Raw genomic sequence first — 12,197 nt, 5'->3', positions numbered from 1 at the left:
CTGCACAGGTCTCCTGGTCACAGGTGTCCTGCCACGCTGGGTCAGGGTCTTCAGCTGGTCTTGCACATGGGACGTTTCCAATTAGAAGATCATAGGGGGCGTCAGGAAGACAAACTGCATCCACTTCTCCAATCAGGTATGGAGTGTTGATGTGGATTTTAGCCATTGGAGCTCTCCGGAAGGAGTTGTCAGCAAGCCTGACCAGCACTAAGGTTCCAGTGTAAAGATCAGGATCAACAAACTTTTGTTTGATTACCACACTACTACATCCAGAGTCACGCAACACCTGAACAATGTGGGATCCTACCCGACCTTTTGTCACTGGCATAGAGTCTTCATTGCTTGGAACACAAGCATTCATACAAGGGACTGCAAAACCATTCTCAAGGAAAAGCTTTCCTTCCTTGATGCAAGCATCTATCTTTGCTACATCCATTTCTGGAGGAGGGGCACTGATTGAACAGAAGGACGAGACTTGTGCCACTGGTGTCTGTGCCTCTTCAACACTTTTCTCAACATCCAAATAAGCGGTTTTGATGGTCTTCAATTTCCAGCATTCACGGAGATCATGACCAAATTTATCACAGAACATACACTTCTTGTCATTTCTAGGACCCCTTGACTGATCTGAGAGGTGACACTTCGATGCTATGTGGCCGGGCTGGTTGCATTTGTAGCACCTTACATCTCTAGCTGAAGTCCCTTTGACTTGCTCATTGGGCGCATGCCAAGGATTCTCAAAAGCACTTGGTCCTGTCTGCTTAGGTGGTCGATACACAGGCTTTTTAGCTACCTTGGCCTCCTTATAGAGCTCAGTTCCATGCGCTGTGAGGTACTGCTCTGCTGCCTTTGCCAGGTCATCCAGATTAGCAGGGGCTTTTTCCTTCAAATGAACTTCCAGTGCATTTGAGACAGCATTGATGAACTGTTCCTTGATCACCAGCTGTTGGAGCTCAGCAAAAGTCTCATAAGCACCAGCTTGTTCCATCCACTTCTTGAGGAAGTTCTTGAGCTTGACAATGAACTGTGCAGGGCTCTCTCCTTCGTCTGGGGGCGTGTTCCGGAACTTTTTACGGAATCCTTCCTCAGTAAGGTCGTATCTTCTGAAGAGCGCTTTCTTCAAAATTTCATAGTCCTTTGCATCATCGTCAGAGAGCCGACCATAGACTAGAAGGGCATTCCCTGTCAAAAGAGCACTAAGAGACGAGGCCCACGTTGACCTGTCCCACTTGTGTGTGTTAGCATACCTCTCAAACCTTAACAAGTAGCTGTCAAGCTCATCCTTACCATCCACAAACTCTGGGAGGTTTGGGATTTTTGCTTTAGGAGAGTGGTTATTGATCACTGTTGGTGCCTCCACATGGTGTCGTGCTGCCTCTAGTTCAAGTTTCTTTATTTCTAGTTCATGTCGTCGCTCCCGCTCCCTCTCTTCTAGTGCATGTCGTCGCTCCCGCTCCCTCTCTTCTAATTCGGCCAAAGCCTTCCCACGCTCGGCGTCATACCTTCTCAGTCTCTCTTCTCTCTCAAGATTCTTTTCTTCTGCTTGAACCCTGTGCTCGGCAAACTCAATGGCCTTCTCGTCGTCCAGTCCGTAGTCCTTTGCCAATGCAAGATATTCTTTGAAGGTTTCCATGACTTAAACTTCCAGCCTTTATATTTTTCACTGTTGCCAATCCTGGCAAGGTCGCCACTTGTCACATTCAGGTTCAGTAATTGGCAGGTGTGAAAATAAAATAAGACTATTCTGCTTAATTTCGCTATTCTAGTATAGCTTTTATTAACTCTTCAGTATATAAGTCACAAACCGCAGCATACACTTGTCAATCACGCTCTACTGAGCAAAACTTCTTAAGTAATATAATAGTTCACAGTATAATAATAATAACCCCCTCGCACTTCCAGTCTTAAACTGGGAGAGAGAGAAATCCCTTTATAACACGTGCGTTAGAAGCACCCACTGGTTGTGTCTCTCCCTAAAACAAAGGTTTGGATGTCGCCTCGGCTCGTTTACAAGGACTCCGCAAAAGCACAAACTCTATAACCATAAATATGTATCCATGAATAGCGGGGCGACATCTGTTGTGAAGGACTTAATGTACATATTACAAATTAAAATAAAGAAACTAGCGTTAGCTAGTAACAATAGAACAAGCACACAAGTTTTACTCTCATTATTTTCAGTAAACAACAGTTAACTACTTTAACGTGAAAAACGATAGAATAAGACAGTGAATAAACAATAATTATAACAAACTAAATAAAATGCTTATGATGATATACAAAAATCATTGTACATCAATATAATACAGGGCTGATATATAAATATATATGCAGAAATAAACTGTAGAATAAGACCGTGTATAAACAGTAATTATAACAATAAACAAAAATAAAAGGCTTATGATAACACAAAATCCTTCTACATTAATATAATACAAGGCTGATATATAAATATATACGCAGATATATTGATTTGTGACAGTCATGATGTGGTAATAAATACCATGTTTGGCAGGAACCATGGGCGTTTGGTGAAGTTCTGGACGGAAAACTTCCGAGTACGACGTAAGGTGGGTGTAGGCATCCGTGTGTGCGCTGATGTGGAGAGCGAGGTTAGAGGGCCCAGGTTGAAGAGGTGTCGACAAGTACGAGTCTGCGTTGACCAATCGTCGGTGGGCAACATCGACCAGAAGGTGGAAATGAGAGAGGAAATCCGCACCGAGGATTGGCAATGTGACGTCAGCAACGAGAAACTTCCAATTGAATTTACCGTTCTTAACGATAATTTTAGGTTCTATTAACTGTAGGTGGGTATCACAGATCCGTTGGCAGCTACCAAGCGGACGGTGTCAGATGTAGACAGACTATGTTGTGTCTTGAAGAGTTCCCTTGGCAAAAGAGAACAACAAGCACCCATGTCTACCAAAAATCGCACGCCCGTTCCTGCATCATGTAAAAAGAAAAGATTAGAAACACAGGAGGCCACCGCCACGAGCGATGGCCTACTTATACGTTTTTTGGCCACTGACAATCCTCGGCACATTTCTTCGCGGTTGCCCCGAATCTGAAGTGGTAGTAGCAAAACTGCGGCGGATGGGAGGTAGCAAGTGGCTGTAGAAGTCGTTTGTTGGGTTGCGAGCGATTGGTGGGTGGTGGGCCGCTTTGTCGTCGCTTCTGCACGTTACGGTGTAGGCGTGTATGTCCTACGGTATTCATGTCAGCTTCGGTTAACATTGAATAGGCATCCTCTTCGTCAGGGGTGGAGGCGTTGATGGAGGTCTTGAAGTGGCGTTCCATAAGGGCGTCGGCTTTGGTTATCAAGTCCTTTATGGGTAAACTATCAACATCGGGCATGGCAACGCGTATAGGTCCGGGTAAACGGCGTATCCAAAGGGCACAAAGTAGGTTCACCTCACGAGGAGAGCCGTCTGCGGCAGGTTGAAGGCGAGCGATATTGGTCATTTCCCTGAGGGCAAGCAAAGCCCTTTGGTCCCCCAACGGTTGTTGCGACAGCTGAAAAGCTTTGTTATACGGACGGCTGGCGACGGCGAGTACTGCTGCAGAAAGTATGTTTTGAGGGCGTCGTACGCTATTGGGGTGTCTCCTTGTTCACAAAGCCAGTCGGATATTTCTGGGAAGGTGTCCTCGGGTATCACCGCGAGAACATAATCTGCTTTGGTGGTTGAGCGAGTCACGCCCTTGATGCGAAACTGGACTTCTGCGCGCTGAAACCAAGCAAAAGCCTCTCTTCTGGCGAACGATGAAAGTTTCAATGGGGCAGCCGCAGCGCTAACTTCTGTAGAGTCCGCCATAGTACCACCGATGGAGGGGCGAGGAGTGTGGGGGTGGAAGGCGGTGGGGGTGGAAGGCGGTGGGAGCTAGTCGACTTCTGGGGTCACCAATGTGACGGGCCGAGAGAAGGTTGTGACTCAAAGGCAGGTTGAAAGCAACTGAGTAATTTATTATAGAACACTCTCCTTTATATACAAAACCTCAAGGCAACAGGAAATTCCATGTTCGAAATACAGACAATGTTACAGAGGAAAAACGCAGACATGTTTATTCTGGTTCTTTTTAGTGCGAGGGAAGAGCGAAGATACAAGCATAATATATACAAAATGAATTATGTACGATCGTGTGACACACGGTTGGTACAATATCCTTCTTATTTAATCTTTGTCATCAGCGAATATTTGATTCTGTCCCTGGCCCGGATGCATTTTTAGCAAAATCTGGAAGTGTTTGTCCCGGGTCGAAATTAGCCAATCACAGTGCGAGCTCACTCAGTGGGGGAAGTATTACCAACCCGTGACGTCCTCACTTACGTCATACTCATTTTGACTGCTTGCCAGATTACTTATAAGTCACGTTTTTAAATGGTCTTTGCTCTGCCGTAGCTTGTTTCATTTGGAAGTAAGCGTAACAGTTGACATGTTTATAAGTACTATTTTTTTCTTTTTTTTTTCATACAAAATTATTTCGATATCAATAAAGTGCTTCTTTACTTTTGCTATAGTTACAGCTAACTTTATTCTTAATCTTATGGCTTCCAGAAGCTAGTATAATTGGTCATGAAATTTTGTGAAGCCTTGTTAAAAATCATTCATGGATGGACTCTCTCTCTCTCTCTCTCTCTCTCTCTCTCTCTCTCTCTCTCTCTCTCTCTCTCTCTCTCTCTCTCTCATTTATATATATATATATATATATATATATATATATATATATATATATGAAAATAAATATATATATATATATATATATATATATATATATATATATATATATATATATATATATATATATATATATGTATATAAATATGAATATATGTTTATATGTACTGAATAAATGCATATATCTAAATATGTATTTATATATATATACATACATATATATGTTTGTGTATGTATATACATATATATATATTTTTGGGCTCAAGCCATGTCGTCCTGATGGAAGTTCCTATAGGGTAGCTTCCTAGGGTATATTACAACTACGGCGATATTCCCAGAGAATTTACCTTAAGGTACCAGAATTCTAACTCCTGGAGCGAGTATCCCTCGTGAAAGGGATATCGCGACATATCAGAGGACGTATTCTAGACACGTCACATGGCAATCTACGACCTGAACAGAGATTCGTCTCGTAGGAGGGAGATTGACGAGATACGAATTCGGGAAAGAAAAAGGGGAGCCGCTCCCAAGGCTTCCCTATCCCCCGATTCGTATGCGTGCCTGGCGCCAATCCTGGCGCCATCTGTATTCCTTTTTGCGTAGCTTAACAACTCGGTGTTTTTTCCTGTTTTTCTCGCAAATCTTGGATTTATTCAGCTTTTCATGGCTTCTTCGTCTTCGTTGACCTCGGATAAGTTGAGTATAGTGTCTGTTATGTATAAATGTAGGCTCTTGGTAAAATTTTGAGTGATTAATAGGATTAATCTTTGATACAAGAGCCGTAGCCTACCAGAGGTGTCCTGGACACTGTCACTCGCTAGGTATAAATTAGTTAGTCAGAGTGACATTCCTGGTTGTTTTGCTTAATAAATTTTAGCTATTTAGCTTTACATAGGATTTCCTTTCGTGCTTAGTATTATTTGGCGAAGTATTCGCCATTCTGGCCTACGCTAGGCCATGTAGCCTAGTCGTTTGGTCCTAGTACTTAATGCATGATTTTGGTTTTTCCGAGTGTAATTAAAAATTTATTGAAGCTTTAGGCTATATTTTATACATTTTAGACTGTGTGGAATATTTCCAAGATTGTATACGTGAGAGTTTCGGTGAATTAGGTAATCGATTCTCTTGGTGCCTAGGCTAATTGCTTATGGAGCCTTAGTATACTTTATTATACTCCCCGGTTGCTCTCTTTTCTTCGGAGAAGGTATGCAATCCCTTTCCCTCTGTTTAAGCCTTGGGCTTATCCCTAAGTGGTTTTTTCCGAATTTATTTTCGATAAAACTATACTAGGGTGTTACTGTACCTTCCTGTTCCAGCAGAGTCTGGTTCAAAGAGGACAGAACAACAGAGTTTTTAGTCTGAGTCCGTGTTGTCTGGCTTGGGGCAGAGTCTCCCTCGCTGACCTAACACTTACAAAGGGAGCTTAGCTCCCTTAGGTCACTATCGAAGGTTTCTGTAGTTATGATTCCTTCTTGTGTGATCGACCAGACTAAGTCCTGTTGCTGTTCTCGGGGAGGATAAAATCTTTCCTTGGGAGTAGCAACGCCTTCCTTGCTTTGGTGCTCTGGAAGCTGGCAGGTATTATACTACTGTGCTGGCCCTTTCCCTTAGATCTCCCTTAGGCTAAGACAAAGTTCTTGGCTGCGGGTGATCTGTCACTAAAGCAAGGTTGGCAGGACCCTTTTGTCCCTTCCCCCTCTATCTCCGTAATGGCCTAGCCATTACTGTACTGTACCTTGCCGGCCGGCAGAGCTGGCCGGCAGGGGTATTACTGTACTGTATGTCATTCTACTTCTGGATCTAGTATAGGTTGGGATGTGGAATTGACTAAGCCCATTGCCGGCCGGCAGAGATGCTGGACGGCAAGGGTCTTATGTTTTCGAGTGCTGCCCGGACCTCTCTTGGTCCCTCATCCATGCCTGCCGGCAGAGCCGGACGGCATTGGTCAAGGAAGCCTGAATTAAGTTTCTCCCCTTCCTTATATGCACTCTTTCGGTTGCCGGGCTTGGGGGGTTGTGTACACTCTTATCCCGGCATCCATTCTATTTTCTTCTAGTGCTGTACCTGTCCCGGCTGCCGGCCTCATAGGCCGGCAGCCGGGCAGGTGTAGTCTTCTGGTTCTTTTGCTGCCGGCTGGCATCGGTCTCGTACCTTTGCCGGCCGGCTTATGTCAGTCCTTGTCTGCCGGTCACCAAGAGTGTGGCCGGCAGCTGGGTACTACCTTGTGTAGTTGCTGGCCGGCAATCATTGCCGGCCAACACTGGCTGTTGCTGGCCGGCAGCTGCTGCCGCCGGCACAGGCATTTGAAGCAGAGGGCTGCCGCCCTATAGCTGTTAAGTAGTATACTTTAAAGCTAATTGTGATGTGTGCCGGCCGGCAAAGGCAGGCCGGCACACATCCTCCTATATTGTACTAGTATTCTTCTGTATAGCATATACAGTAAGAAGAAAACTATAGTAAAAGTTTAGGTACAGCACTGTATCTTCTAACACTATTGTGTTTTCTTGCACAGCCCTTTGCTGTTGCCCTCAGACAGGAAGCAGAGTTCTTCCCCGTCTATTATCCAGGATTTTAAAATCATTGCCTAGGTGTGAGCTCCACCTGTTTCCTCTGGAAACCTTGCATTGGTTACTCTAGTAGAGATAAACCATTTTGATTTTATTATCTGGGAGGCTGCAACAATGGGTTGTGAGGGAAACACAAGTGTGTGTCTTTCCTTTATGAATTGTTATGCTATACTATGCATATCCAGTGATACATAGTTCACTTGATACTCATGGAAATTTCTTCTCTTTACAGGAGGACCCTCCGAAGTGCGGAAATGTTTTCTGCAATGTCCGCAGCAAGAACCTCTGCGGACATGAGTGTTGTAGGAGACACGCAGCATGCGCTGTCTCCAAGGATGATCTCCAGTATTGGGACCCTCAGGTATGTACTGTATGCACTAACCTGATTACTGAGGCTTTTGATTCCCCTAGAACGGCGGAATCAAGGGATATAGCTAGGGAAAAGCTTCGTACTTGGGTAAGGGGCTTCAAGAAGAACACCTCTGGCCCTTATCTTCCAAGTGAGAAGATGAGGGCGTATCTTTTTCCCCAGGCATCAGCTGAGGCAGTGATTCCCCAGCCTCAAGAGGAGATCCTTCAAGATCAAGTCCAGGTGGACGAGGAAGTTGCAGATGCGATGCAAGACATCCAGTTGTGTGACAGGATGTCTGACCTGGACGAACGTTTGGAAGAAGACCTCCTGGCAGAAGGTCAGGATCAAGTTCAAACCCCGGATGTCGTAGAGGATGAGGTCGACGAGGTGTCGGCTACTCCGGTTCAGATGCCGGAGCCTATCCCCTCAACATCAGCTGGCCTCCCAGTAGAACTGGGACAGGCCCTCTCTTCGATTGTTGGAATGATCCAACAAATGCAGAAGGAGAATCAGGAGAAGGCGGCTGCAATGGAACTGCGTATGCAGTCCCTGGCAGAATCACATGGGCCCCGGAAAAGGCTCAATGTGAAAGACCTTCCCATATGCTCAGATGCTAACCCATGGAGGTATGCTGAGCACATGCCGATGACGACTGGAAAGATCGTCATCTCGGATAAGCTGGGTTCAGTTCCCCTAGAGGAGGTAGAATTCTGGCCCAGCAAGGCATCATATCCGGACTGCTATGTCCGGCTGAGAAAAGAACCAGCTTCAAGGGAGGAGACAGAGCCGAAGGAGGTCATTATTATGGACCACGCTAAGGCTCAAGCCCTACTTTCATCCTCGATGAAAGAGAGGGGCTTCTCGAATTCGAAGGTAGCTGCATTGAGCAAGAAGCTCCCTTCGTTTGTGTCCTCTTCTGATAGAGCCTTCCCCTTTTTACAGAAAGGGTTTGCGGCTGTCCTAAAGGCAGTCGAGGCCGGCAAGCCTTGCCCCTCCCTGGAGGAGTGTAAACCCTTGTCGCTGGCTCTACCTATGGACCACAAAGACTGGAAGGATGTCCATCTGACATTCTCAGTGGGAAAGTTGGAGGCTGATATTGCCGGACGGCAATTCGGCGAGGACCTCCCCAAGCTGTCCGAATCTCTTTTACGAAGAGAGTTCGAGACAAAAGAAAGACTGGCTGCCTCAATGTCTCATCAGACTACTCTCGAGACGATGGCAAGTGACCCCAAGGTCCATGAAATGTTCATGGTAGTGGCTAAGTCTCACCTAGCCACAGTGACGAAGGACCTTTATAGCTTCGTCGAGGCAAGGAGAGCTTGCAGGGAGTTCGTGTTCACCGGGGCTTCGGTGAGACACAAGCCAAGGAAGTTAATCTCCTCCAACATTTGGGGAAAAGACCTTTTCCCTACCGATGTGGTCAAAGAGGTTGTTGATAAGGCCGCCGTGGAGAATAGAAACCTTCTCCAGAAGTGGGGCCTGGCTATCAAAAGAAAATCTTCCCCGGATGAGGGTCCTCAACCAAAGAGGAAGAATATGAAGACTAGGCTACCATTTCGGCCAGCCAAGCCTTATAGACAGCAACAGCAACTGCAATTGCCTTTGCCTCCAGTGCCCCAGATGGTGGCACAAACCCCGACTGCCTTTCAGTGGGTACCCCAGGCTGTGCCAGGTCAGTCAACCACATTCGCCCCAACGTTCGAAGGACAGTCTTCTTCCTTGCGTGCAAAACCTAGAGGAGCAGCCAGAGGCTCATCTAGGCGCCCCTCAAGGGGAAGGGGATTCAGAGGTGGTCGTGGTCAGGGAGGCAAGACCTCAGGACGGCAGTCCAAGTGAAATGATACCGGTAGGAGGGAGACTGATGAAATTTTGGGATCGCTGGACCTTCGATCCCTGGGCCCAAAGCCTACTCAAGAATGGACTGGGTTGGAGCTGGTACAGCACTCCACCCCCATGCCTTCGGTTTTTCCAACACTCCACCCCCATTTTGGAGGAGTACGTTCAAGAACTGTTGGAGAAAAATGTGATCCGAAAGGTGAAGTCCATCAAATTCCAAGGGAGGCTGTTTTGTGTTCCCAAGAAAGACTCGGAAAAGCTCAGAGTCATTCTGGACTTGTCACCACTCAACAAGTTCATAGTGAATTGCAAATTCAAGATGCTAACACTGCAACACATAAGGACCTTACTGCCCAAGAGGGCATACTCAGTCTCTATAGACTTGTCAGACGCCTATTGGCACATTCCAATCAGCCGTCGACTCTCCCCCTACCTAGGGTTCAGGCTACAACGAAAACTGTACGCCTTCAGAGCCATGCCATTCGGGCTAAACATAGCCCCAAGGATTTTCACGAAGCTTGCGAGCGCAGCTCTCAAACAATTACGCCTAAAGGGAATTCAGGTAGTAGCCTACCTGGACGACTGGCTGGTGTGGGCAGCATCCGAGACCGAATGCTTGCAAGCTTCCAGTCAGGTGATCCAGTTCCTAGAGTACCTAGGCTTCAAGATCAACAAGAAAAAGTCTCGATTTTCTCCATCCCAAAAGTTCCAGTGGCTGGGAATCCACTGGGACCTTTTGTCACACAGTTTCTCCATCCCAATGAAGAAAAGGAAGGAGATAGCGGGCTCTGTCAAGAGACTTCTAGATTCCGAAAGGATATCAAGACGCGAACAGGAGAGGGTACTAGGCTCTCTCCAGTTTGCTTCAGTGACAGACCCAGTGCTAAGAGCACAGCTAAAGGATGCAACCGGAGTTTGGAGAAGGTATGCATCAAACGCGCGAAGAGACCTGAGAAGACCAGTGCCGCCTCGGCTACGTACTCTTCTCAGACCTTGGTCCCAAGCCAGACATCTAAAGAAGTCGGTTCTTCTTCAGCCACCTCCCCCGTCGATGACGATTCACTCAGACGCCTCAAAGGAGGGATGGGGAGGTCACTCTCATCGGAAAAAAGTCCAGGGGACTTGGTCCAAGCTATTCAGGACCTTTCATATAAACTTTCTAGAAGCTATGGCAGTGCTCCTTACCTTAAAGAAAGTCTCCCCGCGTCACTCGATCCACATAAGATTGGTGACAGACAGCGAGGTGGTTGTGAGATGCTTGAATCGACAAGGGTCGAGGTCACCACCTCTCAACCAAGTGATGTTAGCCATTTTCCGATTGGCGGAAAAGAAGAAGTGGTACCTGTCGGCAGTTCACCTTCAAGGAGTCCGCAATGTGACAGCGGACGCTCTATCCAGGTTCACACCGATAGAGTCGGAATGGTCCTTAGACGCAGGATCATTTTCCTTCATTCTGAATCAAGTCCCAGAACTGCAAATACACCTCTTTGCGACGAAAGACAACAAGAAGTTGCCCCTGTACGTGTCCCCGTACGAGGACCCCTTAGCGGAAGCAGTGGACGCAATGTCCCTCGACTGGAACAGATGGTCCAGGATTTATCTGTTCCCTCCTCACAACCTTCTGTTGAGGGTCCTCAACAAACTGAGATCCTTCAAGGGGGTAGCGGCAATAGTGGCCCACAAGTGGGCGAACAGTATGTGGTTCCCCTTGGCGTTGGAACTACAGATGAAGTTCGTGCCGCTACCACATCCAGTTCTGACCCAGCGAGTCCAGAAGTCGACTGTCTGCGCTTCATTACAGAAAACCCAGACCCTGCAGCTCATGATTTTCTCGCCCTAGCGGTGAGAAAGCGCTTCGGGATTTCGAAAGCCAGCATAGACTTCCTAGAGGAATACAAGTGCAAATCGACTAGAAGGCAATATGAGTCATCTTGGAGAAAATGGGTGGCCTTTGTAAAGGCAAAGAATCCGCAGGAGATCTCAACAGATTTCTGCTTATCTTTCTTCATCCACCTCCATGGCCAAGGATTGGCAGCTAACACGATTTCAGTGTGTAAATCGGCTTTGATGAGACCCATTTTATTTGCCTTCCAGATCGACCTAGGTAACGAGATCTTTAATAAAGTTCCGAAAGCCTGCGCTAGGCTCAGACCTTCAGCACCTCCAAAGCCCATCTCATGGTCTTTAGACAAAGTTCTTCATTTCGCCTCCTTGTTGAGCAATGAAGAATGTGCGTTAAAGGATTTGACGCAAAAAGTTATTTTCCTATTTGCACTCGCGTCCGGGGCCAGGGTTAGTGAGATCGTAGCCCTCTCGAGAGAGGCAGGTCGTGTTCAGTTCCTGGATGGGGGGGAGCTGAACCTGTTTCCGGATCCTACGTTTCTCGCCAAGAATGAGTTACCCACCAACAGGTGGGGTCCCTGGAGAATCTGCCCTCTGAAAGAAGATGCACCTCTATGTCCAGTAGAATGCCTAAAGGTCTATCTTCGTAGAACTTCAGACTTCAAGGGTAGTCAACTATTCAGGGGAGAAACATCAGGCTCAAATTTATCTCTGAATCAACTCAGAGCGAAAATGACATATTTTATTCGCAGAGCGGATCCTGACAGTACACCCGCAGGTCACGATCCGAGGAAAGTTGCCTCATCCCTAAATTTCTTTAATTGTATGGATTTTGAACATCTCCGTTCATACACGGGCTGGAAGTCTTCCAGGGTGTTCTTTCGCCACTATGCGAAGCAAGTAGAGGAACTTAAGAGATCTGTGGTA

General features: G+C 46.6%; 1 protein-coding gene across 1 annotated transcript in view; it reads right to left on the bottom strand.

The window, feature by feature from the left end:
- Nucleotides 1-12,197, bottom strand: part of LOC137633037 (uncharacterized) — a 110,692-nt gene that overhangs the window by 21,409 nt on the left and 77,086 nt on the right. Inside the window, exon 4 of the mRNA XM_068365203.1 lies at nucleotides 116-1,550. Within this exon, the coding sequence (XP_068221304.1) occupies nucleotides 116-1,550 (1,435 nt within the window). The remainder of the gene's footprint in view (nucleotides 1-115; nucleotides 1,551-12,197) is intronic.

Source organism: Palaemon carinicauda, chromosome 42 (genome assembly GCF_036898095.1).
Source record: "Palaemon carinicauda isolate YSFRI2023 chromosome 42, ASM3689809v2, whole genome shotgun sequence".
Classification (NCBI taxonomy): Eukaryota; Metazoa; Arthropoda; class Malacostraca; order Decapoda; family Palaemonidae; genus Palaemon; species Palaemon carinicauda.
This window is presented reverse-complemented; position numbering and strand designations above follow the sequence as displayed.